Source organism: Sceloporus occidentalis, unplaced genomic scaffold (assembly GCF_023333645.1).
Source record: "Sceloporus occidentalis isolate IW3139 unplaced genomic scaffold, rSceOcc1.0.p SCAF_3, whole genome shotgun sequence".
NCBI classification, from domain to species: domain Eukaryota; kingdom Metazoa; phylum Chordata; class Lepidosauria; order Squamata; family Phrynosomatidae; genus Sceloporus; species Sceloporus occidentalis.
In genome coordinates, this window is record NW_028316983.1 from 75420698 (window position 1) to 75438325 (window position 17628).

Below are 17628 nucleotides of genomic sequence, written 5' to 3' on the forward strand. Positions count from 1 at the left end.
TTTTGATGAGAGAACCGAGACAATAGCTTACTTCACATCCTAAATGCCCAGCTGAGAGGGAGGAAGCATTATACCAGACTGAAAGGCTAATGAGAGCAGTTTCCGGAAAGGAGAAGTAAGTCTGAGTGATAAAACGTGGCTGTGGAAGCATCCAGGCTTTGTCTGAGCAGCCCAGAAGTACTGGCCACCTGTATTTCCATGTAAGTGATAGTAGTTATTATTGTTTTGCCTGGAGCTGGGACCTAGGACTTTGTAGTTATTGTTGTTTTGACTGGACCATAGCTTGGATGGGCGAAATGAGATCTGTGGTGGAATTCCATTCTCTTTTCCCTGGGAAGAATGAAGTTAAATTCCAGAAAGAATGAGAATGCTGCAGGGTGTGCAGGTGTTTATGCCATAAGTAAGCTTGCCAAAGGTGGTTATTTCTCTCCATCTGGGACAATTTCAGGAAGAGACAGTAAATCCTGCAGTAAAAAAAATATGTAAATATGTAGAAGAAGGTGAAGCTCTTTCTCTCATGCGGAATTATTTCACTAAAGGAATTGTTAAAATGTTCAGGTAAATATGGAGAGTTGCCTTCAGGATGGCACTAGTGGGAAGTTTAAAAAAAGTGCATTTTCCACAGTGTCTTTAACAACTGGCAGACAAACAGAAATCCAGGCATTGGCATTCTTTTGGCATGGAGTTGCTTTGTATTTCTATAAGTGTAGGCACCAATGTTTTCATAGAAAAGCATAGAATCTCTTCCTCTTTGTTAAGGGTATAAAGGATAAACTATGGGAACAATGGATTGAAGCTACAGGAAAAGAGATTCCACTTCAACTGTAACAGAAATTTCAGGAAACTTAAATTTCTAGGATTTGCAGAGCAATAGGATTGGCAAGAGGACCTAGTAATTGAAAATCCATAAGTTTATTTCCAATTGTCGACAAAGGAAAACAATGAACTCAGTGGAATTCAAGTTCCAAAAGCTGAGACCCCGAACAAGACAAAATGGCTCTTTTTATATTATTGAAGACAAAGAAGCTTCTTCTATACACCTGATTGGCTAATTACAATTTAAACATACAGAATTCTTACAATCAGAACAGAAATACATGCATACATTAAAACTGCATCATCACTCCTTACCCCCTCCTGTAGGAATTCAGTGGCTTTCCTCCTAACCTTGCTTCTGAATGTCAACTATGTGTCCTTATCTCAGTAGTTTATGTTATGTCTTTTTACTGGTGCCAGCTTCCATCCAGGTCAAGATGCACTCCTTATTCCTTTGCTCTAGTTTCTCTAAACTCCAAGCCTTTATTTCAAAAACCATCTCTCTGGCTGACAAAGGTGACTCCATCTTTCTATAGTTTTTTATTTCAACAAGGAATATTTCCACCACAAACATTAGGAGGAACTTCCTGATAGTAAGGGCTGTTCAAGAGTGGAACACACTCCCTCAGAATGTAATAGAATCTCCTTCCTTGGAGGTCTTTAAACAGAGGCTGGGTGGCCATCCATCAGGGATGCTTTGATTGTGAGTTTCTGCATGGCAGGGGGTTGGTCTGGATGCCCCTGGTGGTCTCTTCCAAATCTATGGTGTTTATCACACTATACTCTTACAGTGCTACTATTCCACTTTGACTGCTCTAGCTGCCTCCTGTTGCATTCTGGGATTTGCAGTTTTAAGGAGGGGTATTTAGAATTCTCAGGCAGAGAACTTCTCTGCCTGAGAATTCTAAATACCCCTCCTTAAAACTGCCAATACCAGAATGCAACAGGAGGCAGCTAGAGCAGTCAAAGTGGAATAGTAGCACTATAAGAGTATAGTGTGATAAACATCTATGATAGTTCTTAATAGTTCTATTAAGTATAAAATAACCCTTTAATGCTCCTTTGGAGATGTACACCACCATTTTGAGCATACTAGCAAGTGATCCTGGTGGCCAGAACCCTCAAACACCACAATGACCATTATTACAGTTGACTTCAACTGGTTCAAAAATTAATACTGCTTCTAATACTACTCTGCTCACCACCCAGAACTTTAAGTATTGACAGATTTAAAATGGTAGCAAACAAACAACTATGTCAGAGCATGTGTGACAGCATGTAAACAGCCATAAACCCTATGGCTGATTGGCAAAAACAGGATTGCCATGAATTTATTAATCCGAAAATTGTTTTTTATATACATGAAATGTGTGCTTCTCTTCTCTCTTTCATTAGGAAAAATGGGAGAAGCTGATCTCAGAAGATAAATCCTTGGATATTTTCCCACCCGTTGGCTCCATGGCACTTGACATCACATTGAAGTGCCTTTTCAGTTATGACAGCAACTGCCAGCATCATAGGTCATCATGGCTTGTAGTAAAGCATTGGGAAAGTTGGCTGGGCTCCTAGACACATAACCGTTCCTTGGAAAAAGCAAGAAGTTGACCTTTTGTTTGAAAAAAACATTGATATATTTTGAGATTAAACTATGCATGGCGAGAGTGGAAACCTTTTTAAAAGGCAAATTGGTGCTTCTAGATGATTCTAGAGAGTTAATTCATCCATCTGTGATAAGGGGAAGGTATCTGATGGCAAAAATTACAATAAAATAAAATAAAAACAATTTTGGAGGGTATCAGGTAGCCCCATGCCTGCATTTTGCCCACTCCTGCTATGCCGCACCCTACTCATATAATGGAATATTATACAAGTGATCCTATCCTCTTGCCTTGTACAGAAAGAAGGAAGTGGCATTGGTGAAAGGAGGAGTCTGCTGGCTCTGAGGGACCAAAAGAAATATAACAACCTATGCCATGGGACAGACAAATGGCCAAGCTATCCTTTCCAAACTTTGTTTGCTCTGTGGCCATCCTGGAAACCGAGGATTCAAGAAATAGGCAGTTTGATGCCGGTCCTCCTGCCTGCCTCCAACACGGCCCTAGTCCCTCTTCTTGCTGTTTTCTTCTTCCTGTTAATTTCATTTCAAGGCCCACTGTAGCTACACCTTCAAAGGCAATAGAATCTCAGCCCTTGAGCTCTGAGAGAATGAATAGAGATGACTGAGAAGAAAAACTATAACAATGTATTTCTAGTGTTGGTTGGTGTGCAGAAAGATCCAACTCACATGACCCTCAGGGTCAAAATAACAGTTTAAAACCCTTGTTTCCTGACCCATGGCCAGCCACTCATATATATCAGTGTCTATGTATAACCCTCTGTTATTTCAATAAGGTTGCATAATGCTTTATCTTCTCATTTCCATAAAATGGTAGTTGGAAGGGTGCTTATGTGTTTTACCTTCACTCCTTACAAGACAGGCAGAATGGAAATGTAATATATTACCATGTATATATATAATCACATCTAAGTTAAACTCTTTCCTCACCTTGCTTCTAGTGAGAATGAGTTTGTCCAGCAAATCTCTATCTTGAGCGGCTTGATGCAGGAAAGAATACAGAGGTTTCTGTATCACAATGATCTTATCTATCGTTTTACCCCTCATGGACACCGCTTTTTCAAGGCTTGCAAAATTGCCCATCGCCACACAGGTATTGTAGCCAAGGGTCCGTTTAGGGGAATTTTATTATTATTGTTATTAGCTCAAATATTGCAAGAGGAGGGCCTGCTACGACAGCCCTTGCAGAATCGTCTCCCATTGTGTATACGGAGTAGACCAGGGGATTCCAATAAATGGAGCTGAGACAGACTTCTAGAATTAATAACCAATTTATTTATAATGGGGGAAAACACATACGATTCACTAGCATACACACACACATACAAGGCTCAGGAAAAGCATAGGTTAGCATGGAATGGGATTTTAGGCATCACTGAGGTGATACGTACCAGAATGTAGACTCCCTCCAGGAATCCAAATGGAATATGATGAGGATGGCATGAGGCTCAGTCATGGAACGACTGGCCAGGAGTCAGGAGACAGGTCAGGGTTGAAGGGGACAGAGCTTCCCCCTGAAATCCAGACTGGCGCAGTGAACAGGCAAACCTGATGATATTTATAGGCAAAATCTTGCTTCTGGCAAAGGTGCTTGATGGTGAGAACAAAGGTGTTCAATTACTTTCTTTTCACCTGGATGTCCCTGTCTGATTGTCTTAGTGGTCTTAAGCTGCTCGGACAACAGACTCAAGGAGGGGGCAAGAGCCTCAGGGAAGGCAAATATTTGCTCTTCCTGGTCCTATGATAATCCTCTTATGCGACTCCCTAGATATGATGATGTGGGTGCCCCTCAGGGGTGTGTGTACATGTCCTCATGCCTTGCTGGCAATGGTGGACAGGCTATTAGAGTTCATCTAGGGATCATTAAGGGCTATCATTTATACCAGAATTTATATGGAGCAGTATGGGTAACAGTATTGCTTCCTGCTGTAACCTTCAGTTTCTCCCTCTGCTTTCATAGCTAACATTCTATAAAGCAGGAAGGGCTAGACACCCATCCTCAGGCAGAATAGGCAAATAAAGTGGAACAGTACCAAACACAAGGAGACTAAAAAAAAGTGCCAATGGCTGCTTCAAAATGATACTTTACATTCATTAAAAAGAAAAAAAAACAGTAAAATGTCCTTATAATACTTTGCAATTCCCGGTGCTTGGCAAGTTTACATTCTCAGGCTAGAACTCCTGGAATCCTTCAACCAGCATGGCCACCAAGGGATTCTGGGAATTGCCATCCAAAAAAATTCTTTTCCTAACTTGAAATATATATATATAAAATATTTTTAAAGGTCTTGTCATGTTGGGCATGATAAGACCTTTTCTCAACAATTGATTTGCAGCTCCATTTTGAAGTATTGGCTTTTAGCCTCCTCATGTAGAGTCTGACTATCAATCTTTTTTTTCCTGGCAAAATAATAAGGTTTGATCAACCTGCTGCTAATCCTGGGCTGTTCAGTCCCACCATCTTCATAGATACAGTTGCTGGGAATATGAGAGAGGCCTTTCTTAATGGCTGCCCCAGATTCTGAAAGTCTTTCCCTTGGGAGTTAGAATGGCTCCCTCCTTGGCTTCATTCCCATTACAAAAGAAATCAATTTTTGAGTTGAATTGATTAAGCGATTTAGCGCAGAACAAATGTTCACACTATTGAAGCCATGATCAAACCAACCCATTTCAATTTAATCCACTTTGCATTCGCATCCTGCAATGGATTGATTCTGATTCAACATGAAGTCCCCTCACAGAGCTGACTGTGCCATAAGAACGAAATCAAATAGACCAGTGGTGGCGAACCTATGGCACGTGTCCAGAGGTGGCACTCAGAACCCTCTTTGTGGGCACACATGCTGTCGCCCTAGCACAGAGTTTGCCAGAGTTTCTTATTAGAAATCCAGAAGGACATGGCACTTTGCAATAAATAAGTGGGGTCTGGGTTGCAGTTTGGGCACTCTGTCTGTAAAAGGTTCACCATCACTGAAATAGACAGTACATTCACACTTGTGCTGAATTGATTCATTTCAAAAGAAGTGGGGAATGTGGTGGATCCAGAAGAACTGGTTTAAATGGGTTTAGCTCTGCACATTCCTCGGCAAACTGCATCAGAAATTCAGTACAAGTGCAAACAAGGGCCATTTAAACCAGTTCAGATTGGTTTGAAAACTAGTTTATTATAAAGTGGGAGTGAAGCCAGCACTGATCTTCCATCAGCTGGGGAAGATTTTGTTTTATTCAGGAATACATATAGAAACTGTTGGCCAGTAAGAGAGTGCTGTTTTGTTTTAAATTGTACTGTTTTAATTTGTTCTAAAACTTTGGAGTGTGTGTAATTGTTTTAATATGGATAATTTAATTCTGTTGAAAGCAAGAAATTGTAACAAGTACAAAATATTTCCAGTGTTAATGTAAATGCTTTCATACTTCAAAGTCAAAATTTTGTTTTCAGAATTAAACATCAGAGTTTGAATGTTTAGAAACTTTTAGATGTTTGTGGGATTTCCTGCATGGCAGGGGGTTGGACTGGATGGCCCTTGTGGTCTCTTCCAACTCTCCGATTCTATGATTCTATGAATAGTTGTGAAAGTGGATCTTGTGAAAATTAATTCTAACCTAACACCTAAAGCAGAATGTGATTTCGTTCTTTTTATAAATGTTGCATTTTCTACAATTAACATCATTTTAACCTAAAAAACCTACAGGAATTTCATCTATTGTAATAATACTCTGACACTTGTTGAGGGGGAAATACATTCCTTGCATTCCTTTTTAACATAGAAAAACTGATCCAGGAGAGAAAGGCACTTCTCAAAGATGAACGAGAACTTGAAAAAATCCGAAAGAAGAAACATCTAGATTTGCTGGATATTCTTCTTCGTGCCAAAGTGAGTAGAAATTATATGATTTAAATCTAAAGGAAGTATGTGTATGTAGCCACCAGGAATATTATCTATTGCATGCCCCACCACTTTAAAAAGACAACTGGGGACTGAGCAGACAGAGGGGAAAATCTGTGTTGCTTCTGTATTTTGCTGAATTGGAGGGATCACCTGCTATCCACATGGCCCCCTCCCACAATGGACTGAACACCCAGACACAGACCGCACTATGTGACATAAATCTGTGCTGCTTGATTCCCCCCCCCCACCTCCCACCAATGCATGCACACCATGTCATGAACACATTGCCTGTGACTGCTAATACCTTCCCTTGTCCAACCCAGCTGCCATCCCATTGGATGCCCTGTGTGATTGGCACAGTCACACAAGTGATACACCACCTGTAAGTGCATCGGTGCACCCAATGACACATTGACAAAGCACAATCACAGAGGCCCCCCCATACATGCCTCCTTCACCCCATGTCCCTTTGTTGAACTGTCTATGTTTGTTAATTTTTTGATTACAGTCATTGCATTATTGGCAACCTGCCATGCTTGTCATAATTTCACTTCTTGGGTTGTGTGACAGCTCGATGGTGTGATGGGTCAGTAGTGAAGCTGGCCACTTGTACATCTATACTCCTAATAAAACAAAAAGGTTGTATGGCAAGCAATGGTACAGGTGGCTGCATCTCACCAGGTGCATGTTCCAGAACACTTCCACAATGGTCCTTGGCTTTCTTCTGCACTTGTGCCAAGTAGTTTATATGCTGGGGTGATAATTCACATTTTCTGTATTGGCATTCATTCTGGATTCCTCACATTTGGCCTTTTGTGTTATATGAACAGGTGATGTTCAAAACAGGGTGAAACTGCTTTTATTTTGTCCATCTGGACAACCCCTTGGAACCAAACATTATAGGTGAAGCTGTTAACTATTTTTTTTCCTTAGTTGCTTTCTAAGGCTTTCCCAAACTTATGTGTTCCAGATCTGTTGGACTACAACTCCAATAATCCCCAGCCAATGTTGGATTGGGATTATGGGCATTGTGGGGCAATATATCTGGAAAGTACCAGGGTGGGAGAGAGCCTTCCATTGGAATCACACTGGGGACAAAAATTAATCAGTTTTATTACATGCCTGTCCATGAAACAAGTAACTGGACTGTTTGTTTTCAATAAAGGAGGGAAAGTGTATGAAATAAGAGAGTACAGTAAGCTTCCAGTGACTTTAGAAGTGACAATTACTCTGCTTGTCAGGATGAAAATGGTGCTGGATTATCTGATGAAGACATACGTTGTGAAGTGAACACATTTATCTTTGGAGCCAATGATACTGTAACTAGTGGGATTTCCTGGATCTTATATGCAATGGCCCAGAACCCTGACCACCAAGAAAGATGCAGAGAAGAGATACTGGACATTGTTGGGAAGCGAAAAACATTGCAATGGTGAGAAAGTTTTTTCAGTCTTAATGGAGACCAGAAACTTTCATCTGTTACAAACAGTGCTGACTGTGGAAAAGCGCTCCATGTTTCTGCTGTACTGAGATTCATGGTAAATTGGAGGCAAGCACAACTGGGAGAGAAATCAAACTGTTGTATGTGCCTGTAGCACTTGGTTGCCTTTCTTTCTCTGAAGTTATTTTACTAAAAGTACAAATATAGAGTGGGAAAGCACGTTAGCAATCTGTTTTTAGCATTTGGCAGCACAGTGGCTAAATGCCTGTACTGCAGCCACTCACTCACAAACCATAAGGTTTCGAGTTCAATACCAATGAAAGGGCTTAAGCTCAACTCAGGCTTGCATCCTTCCAAGGTCGCTAAAATGAGTACCCAAATTGTTGGGGCCAATTAGCTTACACTGTGTAAACCGCTTAGGGAGTGTTTAAGTGCACTGATAAGCAGTATAGAAATGTCCTTGGTATTGCTATTTCTTCCATATCTGAAGCTGATATGTTATTGTTGTTGTTGTTTCTTATCAGCCTCTCTCTGTGGATCAAGTTGGGGAATAGGAACAAATCAAATCCATGACAGTAGTTAAAAGAGCACTGTATATAAAACCAGTACATGTTAAACAGAATCAATGCATAATTCATAAAATCAGTTGGATAGGCTACTAGAAGAGAGACTGGTTTTCAGATTTTCTTTCAGTTCTGAGGAATTATTGTTCTGTATTGATGTCACTTTCTCAATGTCCACATCTTTTTCCCCCTCCTGTCCCCTTCCCCTAACCAGGAATGATCTTGGTAAGATGACTTACACTACAATGTGTATTAAGGAAAGCTTCCGCGTTTATCCTCCAGTTCCTCAAGTGTATCGAGAACTCAACAAACCTGTCACATTTTTTGATGGAAAGACACTGCATGAAGGTTGGCTTTATTACAGTACTGTTAATTACATTACACTATGAGATGGAATCTCAGAGTAGCAATGTTATCCAGAATTAGTTTTCTGACAAGCATTTGGCATGGTAGGATGATTGTGTCTGTGTCTCTGTAAATTTTATGGGTTTCAAACCCGGACATATATTACAGTATAAGTCAACTCAAATCTGTCTTTCTGCCTTTGGAGGCTGAAGCCCCTAACATTTACAGAGACACAGAAGATGTTCTCACCCAGGTTCTACTTCAGCTCCTTATGAAGAATTTTTCTTCCTTTCAGTGAAAATATTTGTGTTTATTATCAGTGGTTTTTACTTAGGCCCTGTCTGTATGTGCTGAATAAAATGTCCTCCCTGTATTCCCCTGGTAATGAGTCTGAACAATACAGGGCCCAGTCACTGGTTCTTGTACAAACAGTCCAGATGACTTCCAGCCAGTTCAACACCAAACCTGCTGCATACCTTCTTTAAAACATTTTTTTAAAATGCACCTTTTGCTCCGGATCTTTCCAGAAGATCTGGAACCCACTGTTGTGACACCATGGCCACCACTTTGAGGTCAGAATGAGGTACACAGCAATGTAATCGATGCCGGCTGCCTCATTCTGACCTCTGACCTGACTTCACGGTGATGGCGACGTGCAGTATAGTGGGATACATGTGTGAACAGCAACCTTGTGTCACAATAGAGGGCCCTAGGGAATGAGGGATGTTGGGGCAGCTCAGGGGGCAGAATACTCCAGGCTGCTCCCAGGGTATTCTGGCCTATGGAGAACCACCTAACAGAGTTGGGAAAGGGCCACAACTCAGAGTATATCCACACTGCAGAATTAAAGCAGTTTGACACCTCCTTAACTGCTGTGACTCTGTCCAGTGGAATCCTGATCTTTGTAATTTGGTGAGGCACCAGAGCTCTCGACAAATCAGTTTGAATATCTCATCAAACTTAAACTCCAGGATTCCACAGGACAGAGCCATGACAGATAAAGTAGTGTCAAACTGCTTTAATTCTGCAGTGTGGATCCATTTCTAGTGACAGAATATTTGTAAACCATATAGAAGGTCCGAAACCTACACTCTGGCATTTCCAGATAGGGCTCTGAACAACCTTAGTTGCTCCCAATCAGAATGGAGGCTATTCTACTAGATGTTCAAATCGTCCAGTTCATTCTAACCATGTGTGTCATATTCCTAAGCAAATATTTTTAAAATATGTGCTAGTTTGCATGCTGATTCAAATATTAAAAAGAAATCCCTAAATAACTAAAAAAAATAAGCTTTAAATATCTACCTGGAAACCTTGTGGGCAGATATATCTATTCTGTAACTCCTTATTTTAAGTAAGTAATAATTTCAATAAGCGAAAATCCACATTTTAAGGGAAACATATATCTCATATAATTACCACCATTACATTTTTTTAGTCAATGTGCCACTAAATTTAAAACACACACACACACACACACACACCACAAAATACATTGTGATACTGTAACAACTAGTAAATATTTTGAGCAATTCTTCACAGTTTTAATTCAATCTGGCTGTAGAAATGTATATTCAATTTCTCTCTTGTCATCTGCATATTAATGAAATTCTTCCTTTCACTCCATCTTTAACAGGTAGCTTGATATCCCTGAATATTTACGCTCTTCATAAAAATCCCAAAGTGTGGAAGAATCCTGAGGTATTTTCTTTTTTGATGAGATGTTAGATGTCTGGTTTCATCCAAGAGTGGTTAAGAAACAGTAATATCACATCAAAGCACAACATTACACTTAAGCATACAGCAGAAATGAGATCAATTCATCATGGAGAGATTCTGAATTTATGTTCTGGAGACTTTGGAAGGAATTCAGATGGCCTTGCTATTGTACTCTGTTTAAAACAATAGAATTAAGCAAAACGTGAAAAGTTGGAGCAGGAATATTTGCTCTAACTCAGTATAGGTTAGCATTCCACTGCCAGGCCTTGATTTCCCTGCTATAAAGTATATTAAAAATATCAGAGAGATGATGCATCTACACTGTAGAAATTATGCACTTTGACACCACTTTAAGTGCTATAGCTCCATCCTATGGAATCCTGGAACTTGTAGTTTTATAAGGTCTTAACCTTCTATGCTAAAGAGTGCTGATGCATCACATAACTATTATTATTATTATTATTATTATTATTATTATTATTATTATTAACCTTTATCTATAAAGCGCTGTAAATTTACACAGCGCTGTACATACAATCTTTTTAATTGGACGGTTCCCTGCCCTCAGGCTTACAATCTAAAAAGACATGACACAAAAGTTGAAGGGAGGTGGTTGGGAAGGGGATGAGGGCCAGCAGTTCTTCTCTACCTCCGAGGCTTGGATCAGGGGAGATGGACTGGAGGGAGGGCTTGGCTTCTTAATGGATTGTTAATCTTCTTCCAGGGAGGTCTGTTCGAGCTAGCCAGCCTCTCTAGTAGGATAATACATATAAAATACATAGCAATACAGGAAATGATTCAATAAAACAGGCAACAAAAGAACTTCAAATAGCAAGTGACAATTATGCAATGCCTGGGAACTCTTCTCTGAACAGGATGGTCTTCAACTCCATTTTGAAGCTGGTTAAAGAGGTGATAGCTCTTGCTCGCAGGGGAAGAAGGTTTCAGGAGTGAGGAGCAGCGAGTGAAAAGGGGTGAATCCGAGATGGGGCAGAGGAAATCCTGGGTTGGGACAGCAAACCTTGACTACCAGAACGGAGGGCCCTAGTGGGAAGGTGAGGAGAAATAAGGTCTTATTAGTACGGAGGGGCCAGTCCATGGAGGGCTTTAAACGTCGACAGCAGGAGCTTATACTGAATGTGGAAAGGGAGGGGGAGCCAGTGAAGGGATGCCAACACAGGAGAGATGTGGTCAGCGCGGTGGGTGGAAGTGATAATGCGTGCAGCTGAATGCTGGACAGAAATTAAAGGACGGAGGTGAGAAAGAGGAAGCCCAGCCAGGAGGACATTACAGTAATCAAATTGTGAGACCACTAGGGCATGGACCAGGATCTTGGCAGTGGAGGCAGAGAGATATTGTCAGATTTTGGCAACATTGTATAAAAGAATCTACAAGCCTTGGCTGTGGTCTGGATCTGAGGGATACATGACAGAGAAAAATCAAAGATAAAACCAAGACTGTGGGCTTGCTGGACTGGTTGAATAGAAATGTTGTCCATAGAGACAGAAAAGGAGTGTTGAAGGGTGGGCTTAGGAGGAAAGACAAGAAGCTCCGTCTTGGACATGTTGAGCTTCAAACGCCGATGGCGCATCCACTGTGAGACAGCTGTGAGGCAAGACGAGACTTGCTGTTCAAGCCTTGGAGAAAGGTCAGGGACAGAAAGATACAGATGGGTGTCATCAGCATACAGATGGTAGGAAAAACCAAAAGAGCTGATGAGTTTTCCTAAGGACAGTGTGTAGAGAGAAAACAGAAGGGGACCCAGAACAGAGCCCTGGGGAACTCCAACAGATAAGGGAACAGGAGAAGAAGTCTGACCGCCTGCAACCACTGCAAAAGATCTGCCAGACAAATAAGATCTAAACCAGTTGAGAACAGAGTCTGAGAACCCAAGGTCAGAAAGTATATCAACTAGAAAACAGTGATCAACGGTGCCAAAGGCTGCAGACAAATCAAGAAGGATGAGAACAGAGTAAAGGCCATTAGCCTTGGCCTGTAAAAGGTCATTCGAAATCTTAGTGAGAGCTGTCTCAGTAGAATGCCTTGGGCGGAAACCAGACTGAAAGGGATCGAGGATGGAGTTGGCTTCAAGAAACTCAAGACAGTGAGAATAAACAACCCGTTCCCAAACTTTAGAAAGAAAGGGAAGAAGAGAAATCGGATGATAGCTAAACAAAGAGGAGGGGTCAAGATAAGTTTTTTTTAGAATTGAGGAAATGAGAGCATGTTTGAAGACCGAAGGGAAGGAGCCTGTAGAGAGAGAGAGATTGGAGATATGGAGAAGCTAGGGCAGAAAAGAGGGAGCTATAGAAATTAGAAGACGAGTAGGAATTGGATCAAGAGAACAAGTTGCAGGTTTGGAAGAGTTCCGAAGTTTAGAGAGTTCATCCAAAGAAGCAGGAGGAAACACAGAAAATTTGTTAGGCGAGGGCGATAGAAGATTAAGAGAAGAAGAATCGAGGGGGACTATCTCAGAGCAAATAGTGGTAATCTTTGAGATGAAGTAATTAGCAAAGTCATTAGTAGAGAAAGATGAAGAGACAGGAGGAGAGGGAGGTTTAAGCAAAGTGTTGAAGGTGGAGAACAAATGCTGCGGGCGCCTCTCATTGGTGGAGATCAAAGATTTGTAATAATTCTGTTTTGCCATAGACAGGGCGCGTGAGAAGGAAGAAAGAATACATTTGTAATGGATAAAATCAGCCCACTGTTTGGACTTTCTCCAAAGACTTTCGGCTTCTCTAGAGCAGGACTGGAGAAACCTGATGATGGGAGTAAGCCAGGGCTGAGGCCTGAGAATGCGTTGAAGAGTTCGAATGTGGTTGGAGGCCAAAAGAAGCTAGGAGAGAGTTAAAGTGAGACGTTGTAGGGTTATTGGAATCATCAATGTGGATATTAAAGTCACCTAGGATCAAAGTGGGGACTAAATCTGAAAGAAAGAATGTCAGCCATGATTCAAAGTCTGGGAGGAACTGGGTGGCCAAACCAGGAGGACAATAGATAACTGCAACCCAGAACTGTAAAGGAGCAAAGAGTCTAATAGGATGAAACTCAAAGGAAGAGAAATGATAGAACTTGAAACTGGGATGAGTTAGATAGAAAGATACCAACCGCTCCTCCAGGACCCTCACGGCGGCTTGTGTGGGTGAAGGAGAGACCACCAAAAGAAAGGGCAGCAGGGGTTGCAGTATCAACTACAAATTCCAGGATTCTGTAGGATGGAACCATGGCAATTAAGGTGGTGTCAAAACTGCATTATCGCTACATTATAGATACATCCTCTATTATTCTCCCACTTCAGAGGCAGGGAACCTGGGGCCCTCAAAATAGTTTGACTACATTGCCCATACACAATTGTCCCTCCATATCCACAGATTCACCATCCACAGCTTTGGATTTTTACACACACACACACACACACACACACACACACACACACACACACATTCTAAAAAGCAATCATTGATTTTGCTATTTTATATAATGGATACCTTTTTGCTCTGCCATTGTATTCAATAAGACTTCAGTATCCATGGATTTTGGTATCCACAGAAGTCCTGAAAACAAACCCCAGTGGATACCAAGGTCCTACTGTAATTATGGCTTATTGCAGCAAGTATGTTCTCCAAACATCAGGTGAGAAGTACAAGAACCACATCTATATGCATGTAGGAACATATATGTACATTCACTCCAAAATAATATTTAGGGAGGCACACCCATTTTGATAAAAGAAAAGCCAATATGCATATGTATGCAAGTCACTCGGTGTTTGTATGTTTGATGACTATTAGATATCAGAATATATGAATTCACTGCATGATAGGCATTCCTCTTGAGATCATGTGAGGTAAATGAAAATTCTCCCATTCATTCAAACACGAAAGTCATAATTTGACAATGCAGTAATCAGATGATAAATTGCATGTCTGAGTGAGTTCCATGAATGCATGTCTAATTTCATATAGCTATAAACAAAAATTGCTGAGAAACATATACGTAGTTTTGCTCACAGTATTGAGCCTGAATAAATAAACTTTAATCTCTTTCAGATCTTTGATCCCGAGAGGTTTTCTCCAGAGAATACATCTCATCGACATCCTTATGCCTTTTTAGCTTTTGTTGCTGGGCCCAGGTAATAAATATTCTAATGATAATGAATTATGTAAGAAAGTTCACAAAATGATATGTGGATCCAAGACCAAAAATAGCAAACACAAAACACCACTTAATTTATATCAGAACATGAAATTACTTTTAGTCTCCAGCTCCTACAATCCCTCACTGTAGGCTCTCTGTGAGTTGTGGTCCAAAGTGTAATTTTTCTATGCCATAATTTATCTGAGTGAGGGTCAGGCCTAAGATTATGGATTGATCCTGACCCATGGACTTCACCGCTGATAGTTTGGAACAAGGAAATGGAAGCCGATTTTCAGAGGAAGGCAGAAATAAATTGTCTCTTTTCCTCTCCTTTCCTTTTTAGAGTAGCAAATAGATCCTTCCTGAAGGAAGGTTAAATAAAGGGTATGATATGTGAGAGTATTACTTACTGATGCCCTAGGACTCTCATTGGACTTTCTGCCACTCTGCATATGGTAATGCCTTCTGCCCTGGAAACTGAATGTATTCTTAGTGGAGCAGTTTAAACATAGCACCATATTTGCTTCTAATTTAGAATGCTTTTGTTTGACAGCATGCTAAGTCAGGGAACAGATCCATCGATCCAAGGCAGTCATTTCTGTGTAGTTCCCCAACCCCAACCCATTCTGCATTGACAACAAAATGTTACTGCAAATTAAAAACAGATCAACATGTGGTTTTCTATTAGTACTTTAATGCCCCCAATGGTGAAATCCAGAATTCTGCGCTAGAATCCAACTGTTGTGCCGAGAATACTTCTGAATGTTGGACTTCTTTGAAGTTCAGTTGCCGTTCATCATTCCCAGCTTTCAATCACACCAAAATCAGATAGACTCTTTGAAGTTGCAACCGGATGTGAGGAAAGTGGATCAATGGCTGGCATTTGCAGGAATGGCTCTGTTTCAGGGTTCAGTTCAGATTTCCACTTGAATATTTCTCTTCCTCAGAAACTGCATTGGACAACAATTTGCTTTAATGTTGCTGAAGCTGGCTGTTGCTTTGACTCTGCTGCATTTTCAAGTCTCACCAGATCCTGCTAATCTTCCTCTTGAAAAACCTGAACTTGCCATGCGCTCCTGGAATGGAATGCATTTATATTTTAAAAAACTTGAATGATAATATGCACAATACACTGTTTATTTAATTATAGTGATCTCTTCTATTCAAAATACCCAGAATTGTATAAAACCTGTAATACAATGAATGTAAATGCAGTAGTATAACTAAATCTTTTTGAAAATTAGTGACAAACAATACTTTAAAGGAAACAGAATTCTATAGAGCTAGCAGCAATAAAAGTAGTCATTTCTCATCAAAAACCTGTCGGAATTAGTTTATCTTTCACTTCTGGCAAAGACCTGCAAAGAACAGACTAAAAATTTATCTTTGCTGTAGAAAAACTTAAAAGGTTTCAGGAAAGGATGCTGACGGTCATTTCATGGGTAAAGTGAAATATATTAGTGCTATCTTTTTTTTTAAAAAAAGTTTTGATTTTTTTAATACAGCAGAAACATACCACTTGTTGTTTAATGTCTTCGATTAATCACATTTGCCCAGCATTACTTCCTCCCACTCTTATCAGTAGTGCCATGCATCTGTCCATGACTACACTAAACTCTGCAATATATAATCCAATTATACTTATATCAAAGGCACGAGGATTTCATATCTACTCTCCTTGATACCAGCGCACTATGCCAACAGATTATGGCCAAGATCCTATATGTGCTCATAGCTCTGCATGTGCAGTTTCAAATTCTCACAAAGTTTGGCAGCTGTTAAAATCTTGGAGGAACCTCTCTTGCTAAAGAGAGGGAGATGGGAGGTAATGTAAACAATAGAGAAACAGTTGGGAGTCAGCACAATGTCAAAGGAGGATTAGCATATGGTTCTGAATATTTTTTTTTTTGGATTTTGTTTTCTGGATAGAACATAAAGACAAGGGAATAGCCCTTTCAGCTCCATGCAAGGAGAGACTCAGGTGTGTGTGACTCATTAATAGGAAGTTGGCCTATATGTGTGTAATTACATCTTAATGTAAGATGAATAATTAATACAATCTTTAATTAAATAATTGTTTCAAATAACATGTGTCAAGACTGAAGATTCATTCAATGGACAACTGATTCTTGCAGCTGATTCACTGCTGCTATGTGTTACTTTGCATATGGAGATTATCGCACAGCATTTTCCTACTATACTGGGCATGGGATGTAACCTGGACGGAACGAATGTTATCGCACAGCCCCGTTCTCATGCAGTACTCATCCCTCACCCAGTCTGGCCTTCTCCCATTCCTGGTCAAAAACGGGAAATTCCGTTCATAGCTGTCATGATCACTTTGAGGCTGTTCCAGGTGATGTGTATGTGATAATCCTGCCAATCTCAATGTGTCCTTGTGTTCTGATTGGTCAGGACTCCTTCCTCCCCTCCTGTCCTATTACACTCCCCAAACTCTACTCTTATTCTGGTGGTGACATGAGGAGGATAACAGAGGAGCTTATCAGGTGGACTTTAAAACTGGCTCCAGCCTCATGGGCTGGTGCCAGGACGTGGGATGGAGGCAGGAATTACTGCATCCTAGCTTGCCACCTAATCATCACCCACAATCAGTCCAGGTCCAAGCTGAGTCCCAGCCAAGCTCTGTCAGCACTTTTTAGAAGCTGGAAGCTTTCTGGCTTCTAAAAAGTGCTGGCAGAGAGCAACTGGGACCCAGACTGATGGCAGGTGTTGATTAGGTGGCGATTTAGCATGCGATAATCCTCACCTCTATCCTGCATCTGAGGAGGCTGGAGCCAGTTTTAAAATCCATCTGATAAACTCCACAAGTAAATTAACTTTTCCCCCCAGCCCAAATTAAACCTCATGGGAGGAAGTAGTATGATGTAATAGGCGCATAGAATGATGACGTAACATGCAAGCGCAGTACTACAAACCTTACAACAAAAGTATGCATGTGCAAAAAAGGGACACGATTACCACTAGAACATAACTCCCTCCATAACTGTCATCCTTTGGCCTGTGAGGGAGTGAATAGGCTGGCCCAGCTCCACCAGGGCTAGCCTGAAGAAGCCCTCCCTCTAGTCCATCTGCCTTGGTCCA

At 40.8% G+C, this 17628-nt stretch overlaps 1 protein-coding gene across 1 annotated transcript in view; it reads left to right on the plus strand.

The window, feature by feature from the left end:
• LOC149316250 (cytochrome P450 4B1-like) overlaps window positions 1-16532 on the plus strand; it is a 30381-nt gene extending 13849 nt beyond the window's left edge. The window contains exons 6-13 of the mRNA XM_089518298.1: window positions 2212-2336; window positions 3373-3524; window positions 6200-6306; window positions 7563-7753; window positions 8540-8673; window positions 10307-10371; window positions 14439-14521; window positions 15474-16532. Of these exons, the coding sequence (XP_089374424.1) occupies window positions 2212-2336; window positions 3373-3524; window positions 6200-6306; window positions 7563-7753; window positions 8540-8673; window positions 10307-10371; window positions 14439-14521; window positions 15474-15642 (1026 nt within the window). The 3' untranslated portion in view covers window positions 15643-16532. The remainder of the gene's footprint in view (window positions 1-2211; window positions 2337-3372; window positions 3525-6199; window positions 6307-7562; window positions 7754-8539; window positions 8674-10306; window positions 10372-14438; window positions 14522-15473) is intronic.
• Window positions 16533-17628: the final 1096 nt, after the last annotated feature.